Source organism: Carassius auratus, unplaced genomic scaffold (assembly GCF_003368295.1).
Source record: "Carassius auratus strain Wakin unplaced genomic scaffold, ASM336829v1 scaf_tig00005866, whole genome shotgun sequence".
Lineage (NCBI taxonomy): Eukaryota > Metazoa > Chordata > Actinopteri > Cypriniformes > Cyprinidae > Carassius > Carassius auratus.
In genome coordinates, this window is record NW_020523708.1 from 5,225 (window position 1) to 19,020 (window position 13,796).

General features: G+C 38.7%; 1 protein-coding gene and 1 pseudogene across 2 annotated transcripts; both read left to right on the forward strand.

The window, feature by feature from the left end:
• Window positions 1–1,216: 1,216 nt before the first annotated feature.
• LOC113071067 (glucose-induced degradation protein 8-B homolog) lies at window positions 1,217–8,173 on the forward strand. 2 transcript variants are annotated; one of them, XM_026244434.1, is made up of 5 exons: window positions 1,217–1,561; window positions 2,318–2,446; window positions 2,550–2,746; window positions 3,157–3,354; window positions 7,342–8,173. In XM_026244434.1, the coding sequence occupies exons 2-5, from the start codon at window positions 2,326–2,328 to the stop codon at window positions 7,513–7,515; spliced, it is 690 nt and encodes a 229-aa protein (XP_026100219.1). In that variant the 5' UTR covers window positions 1,217–1,561; window positions 2,318–2,325; the 3' UTR covers window positions 7,516–8,173. The 2 variants fall into 2 exon arrangements, with proteins under 2 accessions (XP_026100219.1, XP_026100217.1); XM_026244432.1 differs by lacking the exon at window positions 1,217–1,561 and adding an exon at window positions 1,747–1,841.
• Window positions 8,174–9,422: 1,249 nt separating this feature from the next.
• Window positions 9,423–12,693, forward strand: LOC113071066 (solute carrier family 17 member 9-like; annotated as a pseudogene).
• Window positions 12,694–13,796: the final 1,103 nt, after the last annotated feature.

Here is a 13,796-nt window from a genome sequence, read left to right on the forward strand (position 1 = left end):
GCTGGGATTGTGTAGAGCCCTTTGAGCCTGCATTGAAACTGCAATTTGGACCTTCAGCCTGTTGGCCACCATTGAAGTCCATTATATGGAGAAAAACCTGGAATATTTTCCTCAAAAAAACTTATTAAATTTGGCCTTTAGAAACATGGCCTTTTAGATGACATGGGGGTGAGTAAACTATAAGGAAATTTTTATTCTGGAAGTGAACCAATCTTTTAGAAAATGCTTTGAAGAACCGCACTGGCACATTTCCGAGGAAGGTGAGTAAATTAAGACAGAATTTTCATTCTTGGGTGAACTATCCCTTTAAATGGCTCAACAACTTTTATACTGCAAAATCACTTAATTAAAAATTTACAATCAAGAAATTATGTAGCAGTTGAAGTACATTGAGTTGAACTCTACGAGAAAGAGAAAGTAGTGAGGTGGTTTTTATGGGTCACAATGCTGAACTCGTGACCACACATACCATGCATATTAACCATCAGTGAAATAGCATATAGTACACAGCACTGCCTGTTAAAGCCTTAAACCTAAGAATGGGTTGATATGGGTAGGTAAATCACAAGTCAAAGACTTGATAGCAATACAGAGTAAAGGACCTATCACTTCTCTGTCTGTCGAGATTAAGGGAAGCAAGCAGACCACTGTTTGAGATTGAGCAGCAACCCAAATCTAACAAATAAACGCAAAAACTGATGACACCCTGGTTGGAAGCGTTTCAATACTGATGCAGGCCAAACGATACTTTGTTGACTGACGGGTTGGAGATTTAGAGCCTTTAATCTCCCTGTTCTGCGCTCAGCATCCATATTGGTTTGTTTGTTAAAGGAAGGGTTCAACACATAGAAATTAAATCATAATGTATTTGTTTCAAATCTGTAACACTTCCGAAACACAAACGGAGGGTCAGAATAACAGCCGCTATATTTAACTGTATGGAAAATAAAATGCAATGACGATGAACAGTAACTGAATCTGTTGGTCTTTAACATTTGATTGTGTGTCCCAAGAAAATCAGTCACGCGACATGAGCCTGAGAAAATGATGACACACTTCTCACTAATGGTGGACTATGATTTTAATGCTGCTTCACCCGTCAGCACCGGGCTGCAATAAAACTTCCTCGCTAAAAAATGTACTACAACAGTAGGCTACTAATCCATGAGCAAGGGCAGCATACATGCATGTGAAGCAGGACTGAGACGCATAGATGTTCCTCTGGCTGCGTTCTCATTTCTTACCGTCTATGAGAGAAAGGAAGGTAGACGTGCAGTTCGTCAGTTCTTCTTAATTTATTTCCTATATGTGTAAAGGCCTTCAAACAGGAGTGTGTCAGCCTGCGGTGGTCAGATCCGGCGTCCGAGTCTTATGATCGCGGCCAGCGTCTGCTCTCAATGGGAGTCGTGAGCTGACGTCACGCTCGATCTAGAGAGGAAAATGGGCGGAAACAAATCAAACGGACACATTTCTGAACCTAAAGCGATCTCCTGAAAGGTTGCTGTGTTTTCAGTGTCAGAATTATTGAGGACAATTCATGACATAGTAAGATAATGCCGAGGTAAGTGCTGCTGGTGAAAACATTCCAAAATAAATAAATAAAGTAAAATGAATAAATAGAAGTTACAACGAACGCAAAACTTTACTGATTTCTACAATAATTTATTATATATATTAATTATTATTATTATTTTAAATGTAAGCAATACGCTATTAAAATACATTTGATCGATGGCCAATCCAAACAAGGTATAGCTGTAATCTCGTTTTCCTTAAAAATCGCGAGAGCTTAGTACGGCCTTTCTCCCTGAGCTGCTGGTGAGGAAAGTGTACACAATCAGGTAAAATTTAGATATTTTTGCATAATCGACTGGTTATTTTAAGTGTCGACAACGAATGGTAATATATAAAAGCTTGCAGAATATCCGTGGTCATTAACGTTTGTATGTGTCTGTTGTAACGGACATTTTTAAATCAGTTGTGATCTCCTCTCCAGCGGTACAGGCTTCAATGTTATGATACAGGCCTTTATAATTAGAGCTTCCGGTCATCACAAGCGAAAATGTCGCTTAACCTTGCTTAATTTCCATAACATTGTTACATTATATATTCTCATATTATATTAACTGATTCGTTATCCTTTTTTAGGGCTGGTTGTATTAGTGCCCTACTCTTTCTCTAATTAAAATATTTAAAAAGTAAATATTATGGTATGCGTTTGTGTGTGTGTGTGTGTGTATGTATAAATATATATAATTATTCTATATATATAAAATTATTCTATAATAATTTTTATGTACATTTTTTACTAATGTAGAACACTTCATGATGAGTTATGCTGAAAAGCCAGACGACATAACACGAGAGGAGTGGATGGAAAAGCTAAATAACGTTCACATTCAGCGGGCAGACATGAATCGGCTCATTATGAATTATCTGGTGACGGGTAAGAGATCAACTGACCACTTTTCTTTTTTCTCCTTCCATTGCAGCTTTAATACAAGTGTCAGAAGATCTGTTTCACACTTTGTTTGTTTTTATTTACACAGAGGGTTTTAAAGAGGCAGCTGAGAAGTTCAGGATGGAATCAGGTATTGAACCAAGTGTTGATTTGGACTCTCTGGATGAAAGGATAAAAATTAGGGAAATGGTGCTGAAGGGACAAATTCAAGAGGCCATTGCACTGATCAACAGTCTGCATCCTGAGCTGCTGGACACTAACCGATATCTGTACTTTCATCTTCAGGTAAAGCAGATTAATGACAATTGGCTTAATATGTTTAAGACATTTAGGGCTGTATTTTGACACAGAAGCCACCCTGCAGATGTAGGATTATGTCATTGCATAGTAAATAACAATTTATCAAACACATGAAAAGCATTGCTTTATCATTTAGAACCCAACAAAACAACTAAAAGATTTTATCTGATTTAAAAACTTGTATAAATTTATTCTGTTTTAAGTGCTCTGTTTTTTGGGGCCACTCTAAGTTGTGCACTGTTGGACTTTTATTTAACAAACTGGTTATTGACCTCAATATTAAATGTGTATTGTGAAATATGTTGTACTGTTTCACGTTGACGGTCTGATGTTAAATCACAAGGTAACGATTCCAAAGTTACAAGAAGTCAAATTTAACTGCTTTCCTCCTTTAGCAACAACACCTGATAGAGTTGATTCGCCTGCGGGAAACTGAGGCTGCATTAGAGTTCGCACAGACACAGCTAGCTGAACAGGGAGAGGAAAGCCGAGAGTGTCTGACAGAGATGGAGCGCACCCTCGCACTCCTGGCGTTTGATAATCCAGAAGAGTCGCCCTTCGGTGACCTGCTTAACATGATGCAGAGACAGAAGGTAACATTGGTTTTTCTATCTTATCTTAGATTTTTTATATATTATTATCCAGGGTATAAAATTAGCACCTGCCACCAGCCAGTTGGTACTTTTTATTCGTTGGCATTTTGATCCCATTTTGGTTTGACATTTTAAATAAAAACATTTTTTTTTTATTTGGTGATTCCAGCCCTGCAGGACATCAAAGTTCACTTTCAAGGCTAGTACAGTGTGAGTGCAGAGAAGCGTTTGGTTTACTTAAGCCCCTTTCACACTGCACGTCGGACCCGCAACATTCCCGTAACATTGCCTGGTCGCCTTCTGTGTGAAAGCAACCACGTCCCGGAATTGATTACCGAATTGAACCCGGGTCGGGGACCTAATAACATTGCGGTAATCGATACGGAACGAGCGCTGTGTGAACAAAAGCCAGATCTAATTCCGTATCGAAGTGATGACGCGCGTTATCGCGCAACTCTTTTACCGGCTGTTTTGAAGGAAGATCAACATTCGCGACGAAAACATATGTGCAAACTGTAATGAAGCAGAGATCAGTTAGTTCCTCACTTTCCGCGCTGACGCCGAGATCGTTTGCTTGCTTCAGTTAAAGTATAACATGCCAATCGTTGTCGACTCGTACATTACACGTCACGCGCTGATGTCACGTGTCTTTACGGGATCTTCAAGGGTTGTGTGTGAAAGCACGCACATATCCCGGGTCATCACTGGCAGTGTGAAAGTGCCAAATCTAGCGACCAGGGAACAATTACAGGAACACTTTACCCCTGTATTTGCCGGAATGGCAGTGTGAAAGGGGCTTTAGAGGCCATGTTTATTAAATATATAGAAATATATTTTACGTATTTGTTTGGTGTCTAAGAATGTTTATTTTCTCTTTTCGGTCTTGGTCTCGTTATGAGGCGCACGGTCCGGAGCGCTGTATGACTGATGCATCAGTTCAATTCAACTTTTTTCCACATATATGAACTTACCTGTTTTGAAGACTTTATATTTAACATGTTCGTTTATGTCCAATATCAGTATTAAACTGTTGGACTTGATGAAATCTACTATTGATTTTCAACGTTGACTGATTTTGCTGAACATTTAGACTGATAACTTCCGCACACAGATGTGGCAAATTTGTCACAGGGCGCACGATATGATAGTTGAATCCGACAATATTTGAACTAGCTGTTTTAAATACAGTATTTTTATAGTTAACTTTAGTTTATCTGTACGTTTTAAAATATATTTTTTGGATTATTGGTGATTCCATAGGCTCTCTCTCACGCACCTGTGTGGTTTAAAACACCAAATAGTTATGCTATGACAAGAACAAAGAGTCTCTCTCTTGCTCCACTTATGCATGATAATATCGTGTATCATCGATCTCACAGGCTGACAATATGACGATTTGAAAAATAACCATATCGCCCAACACTAATACAGGTGTATCTCAATAAATTAGAATAAAGTGACATGCCAATCAGCTAATCAACTCAAAACACCTGCAAAGGTTTCCTTAGCCTTCAGAATGGTCTCTCAGTTTGGTTCACTAGGCTACACATTCATGGGGAAGACTGCTGATCTGATAGTTGTCCAGAAGACAATCATTGACCCTTCACAAGGAGGGTGAGCCACAAACATTCATAGCCAAAGAAGTTGGCTGCTCACAGAGTGCTGTATCCAAGCATGTTAACAGAAAGTTGACTGGAAAGAAAAAGTGTGGAAGAAAAAATGCACAACCAAGCGAGAGAATTGCAGCCTTATGAGGATTGTCAAGCAAAATAGATTCAAGAATTTGAGTGAATTTCACAAGGAATGGACTGAGGCTTGGGTCAAGACATCAAGAGCCACCACACACAGACATGTCAAGGAATTTGCTGAACCACAGATAACGCCAGAGGCATCTTACCTGGTCTAAGGTGAAGAAGAACTGGACTGTTTCCCAGTAGTCTAAAGTCCTCTTTTCAGATGAGAAGTTTTGTATTTCATTTGGAGACCAAAGTCCTAGAGTCTGGAGGAAGGGTGGAGAAGCTCAAAGCCCAAGTTGCTTGAAGTCCAGTGTTAAGTTTCCACAGTCTGCGATGATTTGGGGTGCAATGTCATCTGCTGGAGTCAGTCAATTTTTTTTTTTAAATCCAAAGGCACCCAGTTACCAAGAACTTTTGAAGCACTTCATGCTTTCTTCTGCTGACCAGCTTTTTGAAGAGGATGATTTTATTTTCCAGCAGGATTTGGCCCCTGCCCAAACTGCCAAAAGCACCAAAAGTTGGTTAAATGACCATGGTGTTGGTGTACTTGACTGGCCAGCAAACTCACCAGACCTGAACCCCAGAGAGAATCTATGGGCTATTGTCAAGAGGGAAATGAGAAACAAAAGACCAAACGATGCAGATGAGCTGAAGGCCACTGTCAAAGAAGCCTGGGCTTCCATACCACCTCCGCAGTGCCACAAACGGATCACCTCCATGCCATGCCGAATTGAGGCAGTAATTAAAGCATATATATATATATATATATATATATATATATATATATATATATATATATATATATATATATATATATATATATATACAGTGGGTACGGAAAGTATTCAGACCCCCTTACATTTTTCACTCTTTGTTCTATTGCAGAATTGTTGACATTTTTTAACATTTATTAAAAAAGAAAAACTTAAATATCATAAGGTCATAAGTAGAAGCACCCTTTTGATCTAATACAGCCATGAGTCTTTTTGGGAAAGACACCTGGATTTGGGGATCCTCTGCCATTCCTTCTTGCAGATCCTCTCCAATTCTGTCAGGTTGGATGGTAAAAATTGGTGGACAGCCATTTTCAGGTCTCTCCAGAGATGCTCAATTGGGTTTAAGTCAGGGCTCTTGCTGGGCCATTCAAGAACAGTCACAGAGTTGTTGTGAAGCCACTCCTTCGTTATTTTAGCTGTGTGCTAAGGGTCATTGTCTTGTTGAAAGGTGAACCTTCGGCCCAGTCTGAGGTCCTGAGCACTCTAGAGAAGGTTTTCGTCCAGGATATCCCTGTACTTGGCCACATTCATCTTTCCCTCGATTGCAACCAGTCGTCCTGTCCCTGCAGCTGAAAACACCCCCAAAGCATGATGCTGCCACCACCATGCTTCACTGTAGGGAATGTTTTGTACAGGTGATGAGCAGTGCCTGGTTTTCTCCACACATACCGCTTAGAATTAAGGCCTTGGTCTCATCAGACCAGAGTCCTTCAGGTGTTTTTTTAGCAAACTCCATGCAGACTTTCATGTCTTGCACTGAGGAGAGGCTTCCGTCGGGCGACTCTGCCATAAAGCGCCGACTGGTGGAGGGCTGCAGTGATGGTTTACTTTCTATAACTTTCTCCCATCTCCTGACTGCATCTCTGGAGCTCAGCCACAGTGATCTTTGGGTTCTTTTTACCTATCTCTTTTTTTTTTTTTTTTTTTTTTTTTTTTAACTTTGGCCAGATCTGTGCCTTGCCACAATTCTGTCTCTGAGCTCTTCAGACAGTTCCTTTGACCTCATGATTCTCATTTGCTCTGACATGCACTGTGAGTTGTAAGGTCTTATACAGACAGGTGTGTGGCTTTCTTAATCAAGTCCAATCAGTTTAAACAAACACAGCTGGACTCAAATGAAGTTGTAGAACCATCTCAAGGATGATCAGAAGAAATGGACAGCACCTGAGTTAAATATATGAGTGTTACAGCAAAGGGTCTGAATACTTAGGACCATGTGATATTTCAGTTTTTCTTTTTTAATAAATGTGCGAAAATGTCAACAATTGTGTTTTTCTGTCAATATGGGGTGCTGTGTGTACATTGAGGAAAATAAAATAAAAAAATTTCCCCGACTTTTTCCTCTTTGCTCCCCTTTGAGTATTATCTGCATATATCATTTAGTTTTATCTAAATCATGGTATTTGTAGAGGGTAATGAAGGGCATGATTCTTTCAGTCTGCCAGTAATTGACAGCGTGTGGTCTTTTATAACAGGTGTGGAGCGAGGTAAACCAGGCGGTGCTGGACTATGAAAACAGAGAGTCGACACCGAAACTTGCCAAACTCCTCAAACTGCTACTTTGGGCTCAGAACGAGTTGGACCAGAAGAAAGTCAAGTACCCCAAAATGACAGATCTTAGCAAAGGCACCATCGAGGACCCCAAGTGAAAACGAACCGGCATCTCTATGCTTACATTATGCGGGGAACAAAATGGACGATTTCCCTTTCCTTAACTATTTATATACTCAGTGACTGACACTCAAACATCCTTTTATCAAACTTTTGTTTTGTTTACTTGTTGCTTATCAGAGACTTTGCTTTAAATGGGCTATGGAATTGAGATTAAGATTTAAGGGTGACTCCTAGCCAAAATGGAAACACTTTTTATCACAAATGGACTTCTGTGATTTTTGTTACCACAATGTTTGACTTGCTGAGCTAAATTGATTGCATTTTAGCTCCTTTTTTTTTTTTTGCAGAGGATTATTGTGTTTCTATTTTGTTGGTGAATGTTCAGAAAGTCTACAAATATAGTTGAGGACTGAACCACACTATTTAGATTTACCTTCTATTTGACTGTGTCCACTGATGTGAGGTACCTACGGCACAACAGTGGTGTCATCAAGGACAGTGGATTGATTGTACCAGATAAACAGAGAACGAGTTCCGTGTGCTTTCACAACTTTTATTGGCAGTGCACACTGCACAGGTATACATTTTGTATGCGTGTTAAAGGGCCCCGTTAAAGAAAATCAGCCCTTTTTTGAGTACTAATGTTTATTGCATTATAATGTTATAAAGTCATGTGACATTGTTTTCTACTGTACATTGTCATAGTATTCTTGCTTACATTGACATTTAATTGTGATTTATCAATATTGCAGAGATCAAATTGCAAGCTTCTGAAGTCAGATGCTTTACATTGGTATTAAATATTAATATATATATATATATATATATATATATATATATATATTTCTTTTTTTTTTTTAATCCCCAAACTCTATTTGATTTTCAAAATTGCTGCTTTTGTTGAATGCTATGGCCAAATACTTATGCTGTGATGCCTAATTAGATGTTGCAGACAGTGTTTTTTTTTTTTTTTTTTTCTATATGGCAAATGAAAGCCCCATCTTGGCTGTATTATGACTGATTATTATAATTGTTTGCGACTGACAGGTAAAGATACAAATCAGAAATTACACTTCAAATTAGCTAAAATAAGAATATGGTATGGCAACTTGGACTTTGCCATATGAAAGTCTTTCTTTGGCAATGCAATATTATCCAGGTAATAAATTATTAACCTAGACTTGACTATTCTTTTCTCGTATATAATGAAGCACAATTCGATTAATGGACAAATTGTTCTTTTGAGTCGGTTCTTTTCAGTGAGTCGAATGAACCGGTTCACAAAGCGAATCTGAAAGAATCGTTCACTATGTATCTTCTATTAATAATGACAGTTGTCTCTATCAGACATGTCTGATTCATAATAAAAATGATGGATAATCTGATCGTAAGAACCATGGTAAGAACAGCTGGAGTGAATAAATTAACTAATAGCTTAGTAGAAATGTTTGATTTGTGTCTGACATTTTATCAACACGCATATGAAAGTTAGTTTAGATAAACAGAAGATAACCAAAAAGTGGAAAACTATTTCAGTCAAGAAATGTAAATGAATTTTAGTGTTGTTTACTGTAAAAGCAGGTCTGGGTTTGTTTTATGAGTTGAACCATGACTGGAGCAATCTGGACTGGTACGCGTATAATAAACACCATTAATAACATAAACCTACCTGAATGTTTAGCTTCTCAAGCCAGACTGCTCACATAATGACGCAATTGACGTAAAATAATAAAATAATCGTTTTTATGAGCCGTTTTTAAGTGAATTGTTCAAAATAATGTGCATCACTGCATCTGTAATAACTTGAACTTCGACACCATTAGTGATGTTGCTCTAATAAATCTGCCCTTTAAAATATAAGATTCTCAGTTTCACATTCACGCTTTTAGATAGCCGTGCCTGAATTTCTATCGTTATGAGTGGAAGGGGCTGAGTCACGTTACTTCCTGGTTTAAAGAGCCAGTGGTTGGAGGAACTGCGTGGCTGAAAAAAGAAACTGACACGTGGATCATCATCAACACTTCAGGAATCAGGAAAAAGCTGAATTTCCTTCTTCTGCGTAATAGCAGCTGTGAAAGCTCATTTCTGTCAGTCGCCGGAGCGCAATGGATGCGGCAGAGGTCTCATAAAGAGATGCTTCCGCCAAGAAACTGGAATAGAAACATATATTTTTTTCATTGCTTCGGTTTTTTGCCTGTCACGCTCGCACAGACTGGACCGAGAGGATAAACAGAGCGGATAGTCACACACGGATATATTTGGCGTTGAATGGCAATTCTACAAAAACATGGAAAGAACTCTTGTCCAGATTTGGCAGGTATTAAGGAGAACCCCGCAGATAATATCGGACCAGCTGCAGCACAGAAGAAGTGGGCAGAGTCCAGTCAGAACTGGACCAGGTGAGACCACCTCACCAAACTTTCCTCTAAATAATGATTATTAATTCAAAACAAATAAGTACAGTGCTATGATAATAAAGTATAGTAAATAAAGTATATTAATACATTATAAAATAAAAGTATAGTAATATCATGCACAAATTCACTTTATTCTAGGAAACTTTCAGGACATTTTGGCAGCAACTTTTTTTTAAAGGTTGATGAACTAAGTTCATCAGCATTAGTCAATGCATCTGAAGCAAATTAACCTAGATATGTAGCTTCCAGTTAGAAATGTAATTTATGTGCTTTGGCCTGTTATAACGTCTCATAGTTATTGTAAAAAGATAAAATCAAAATAATCCTTGCTTCATATGGTTGTATCTGTCTGTCTTTCTGTCTGCAGGCCAGTATTGAGGATATGGACACTGGTGCTGTTGCTGGGGTCATGCCTGCTGTACTGTGCCCGTGTGGCCATGCCTATCTGTGCAGCGAACATGGCCGAGCGCTTCAGCTGGTCCAAGAGAGAGACGGGCATGGTGCTGGGCAGCTTCTTCTGGGGCTACTGCTTCACTCAGGTGCTGGGAGGCTACGTCAGTGACCGGTTAGTGAAACAAGAAAATGAAATGTCATTATTTGTCTACTATGTTTAAATTATTAGTACTATTGAAATTATAAATTATATAATTATATATATGTATGAGAGAGAGAGAGAGAGAGAGAGAGAGAGAGAGGCTCTTAAATAAGTAATGGAATTACTTCTTAGTAATTTAACTAATTTAATAGATTTTAATAGAAGATATAATTGTAAGTATAGTTGGGCAACAGTTAGTAGGTCGCATAAAATAGTTTTGAATGAAACTGACTTTCTCTTAATTAATAGTGAAACGGCATTCATTTTCACTGATTCACAATTTTAAGGTCTGAAAGGAAGAACGGCTGAACAGTGAATTCATGAATACTCAGATATTGCGTTAATGTGACAGCAGTCTTTGTTTTACAGGTGTGGCTCTATTAAAACCGTCACAGTTGCCATGTGGAAGAAGTGCTTTAAATATTTGTTGAGCAGGTTGTGGCTAACATTTCGTCTGCATTGTCACACTGGTTACATTGCCAAACAGCTAGCAGTGGATGTCTGTCCCAGATTAGATCTAGTTTAGCTTTTCGTAATTTTGTTTAGTTTATATTTAAAAAATAATGACTGCAGGTGTGTTAATAATATGATGCGCATGTGAGCTAAAATACAATAATGTTACAGAACTACAAGTCTAGAGAGCCACAGCCTGCTCAGAATTGGGACTTGACATGATAAAGCAGGTGATACAAATGAAGCTTGCAATGAATCACTTGTCTGCATTGGTCTCATGCTGCAGTTCTAAAAGACTGAAGCAGCACTATAAAGTTTTTAGTGTTGCGAGCCCTGCGGTATATCTGGTTTGCTGGTGAAATGCTTAGAAATAAATTCAAATGCAAAAAAACTCATGTTTGGATTTGATGTAGTGTTCATAAATGCTTGTTGATTTGTTTAGGGTGGGAGGAGAGAAAGTGATGCTGTTGTCAGCGGCAGCATGGGGAGCAATGACCGCCTTCACGCCAATCTTAGCCCATCTCTGCTCCCAGCCCATCGTCTCCATGACCATCTCCCGCTTCCTCATGGGCCTGCTGCAGGGTGAGGGGTCGCACCATCACAAAACCAGATGAACTTCACACAACTCTGCTTATGTGCTTTCATGCTGCTCTGACTCTTTACTTTATAAGATCTAATGACACTGAATTGCATTAATAGTTTACGCTTTTGGAAAGTTACAAAACAGTATTCGGCTGTTCTCAGTATTTTTCTAAATGAGGCTGTAGTTTGCTGTAGAGCTGTGCAGTTTGGGGAAACTTGTTTGGTAAATCTTTGCTTTCAGATTGTTAGCAAATTGCAAAATGTTCCCTCCTGCAAAGTGTGACCCTTTTTTATGTGAATTGGTCTTTTGCTGTGGAGTGGAGCATAATTGTTTTGTGGTTGGCAAAGTGTTGAAATCTAACCACTATCATGCTCTGCCTTGCAAGTATGTCTTTTTGCAGACCCCTTGTTTTAGTGAAAGAAGTCTGTAAAAAGACAAAGGACTGCTATAAAATATGCAATTAATTTAAAACTTATGACTTTGATTCCTTTGCCAGCATAGATGGTGGCACAGTTTGATTTGATACAGAAATATTAAAGTTTGTTCAAAGTAAATAATGGCGGCCAGGCCTCTGCTACTAATCAGAATAAACAGCTTTACATTATTCAGCATTATGAGATGGGTACAAAATGTAATATTACAATACAGTAGTACTTACACATTACAATACACAATCTACAGTGCAGGATCAAATAGAAAGTGAGTAGTTGTAATGTGCGAGGATGCCCAAAATATCATTCATATGTCAATTAGTTATTATATTAAAAATATTTGTTAGATTATCATATTGACTGTTTTTTGGTCGTTAGCCGTAATATGAGTGTTTGTTTTCTTGCTGTTATCATGTGATGCTCAGGTGTTCACTACCCTTCTCTGGCCAGTCTGTGCTCTCAGAAGGTTGTGGAGAGTGAGAGGGGCTTCCTCATGAGCACCGTAGAACCGGCTCATACCTGGGTTAGTGTCTGATCTCTGACTGTGTCTGCTTTCTCTGTTATATTAGAAACGTAACGGATGTCTTTCAGACTGAAGTAGTGTAACTGTGTGTGTGTGTGTAGGACTCTGGTGATCGGAGGCATAGGCTCTCTGATGCTGGACTTGTATGGCTGGGAGAGTGTTCTACATCTCTGGGCTTCTGTCTTTGTTGTGGGCGTACTGCATGTGGAAGTATCTTGCTTAAAGGAGAAGGTATGTACAGAATATGAATAGAAGCACAAACATTTGTGTACATTGGGAATCTCTTGGCACCTCACAATTTGATTTAGATTCAGACAATCATGATACAATTCCTAAATTGTAAAAACATGAAAAACATTATAAACGTCTTTACTCTCATTTTTGATCAATTGAATGTATCCTTACTGAATAAAAGTAATAATTTATTACAAAGTCTTACTGACCCCCTAACTTTTGATGGTATGGTCCTTTGTAAAAATCGTAGCCATTCTTAAATATGCAAAAATATTTCACAACACGATTTCCCAATCAAAATCAAGGATTCTAGACAACTGTTGTAATAAACTAATGTCATATTTTATCGTTAACCGTGTAAGCCATTTGTGGTAGCTTGGCTAAAATGTGGGTAAATGTATGCATGTGTGTATATATGTGTGTGTTTTTATTAACAAGTACATGAGAAGCAGGGGGGTCTTTATTTATACACTCCATGCAGAACAGGGACTATAGCTGTGCTGTTATTCCTTCCTTAGCAGGTGTTTGTTTAAAGACTAATTGTGCTTGTGTTTGTCAGGTCCCATCATCACACTGGAGTCTCTGGGCAGCGCTGGGACCCAGTCCAAACTGACCAGGAGAAACTGGCTGCGTCTCTTCAGACAGCCAGCTGTGTGGTGAGATTAGGACCTGAATACTGCGTGTGTGTGTGTGTGTGTGTGTGTGTGTGTTGAGAGAGAGAGAGCGCGCATGGATGCTGAACAAAGGGTCTTACTAAGCTCCATAAAGGCCTGATTCACATCTGTTCCATGTCTGTCTATATATAGAGCACCCAGAAACAGTAACACAGTTCTCCGTCCTGTCAGCTAAACACGGCGGAGGGTTTCTGACTGCATACATGATGATTTAGTTTAATGTGTACATTAATGTTAAGGAAAAGTTTGATGATATATACTTATGCAGTTATTTAAAAATGCTGCTGCACTTTACCATTTTGATTAATGCTTGAGAGAGGGTGTGCTCTAGCAGTAACGGTATATTATATAGAGTAGAGAATCACTTCCTTGACAAAATCCAACAGTATATTTCCGTTGGCTTTTG

Coding starts and splice junctions, on each gene's coding strand:
- LOC113071067 (XM_026244434.1), top strand. CDS start 2,326: ATGATGAGTTATGCTGAAAAGCCAGACGACATAACACGAGAGGAGTGG. Junction 2,747..3,156: donor ATCTGTACTTTCATCTTCAG/GTAAAGCAGATT, acceptor TTCCTCCTTTAG/CAACAACACCTGATAGAGTT. Junction 3,355..7,341: donor ACATGATGCAGAGACAGAAG/GTAACATTGGTT, acceptor CTTTTATAACAG/GTGTGGAGCGAGGTAAACCA.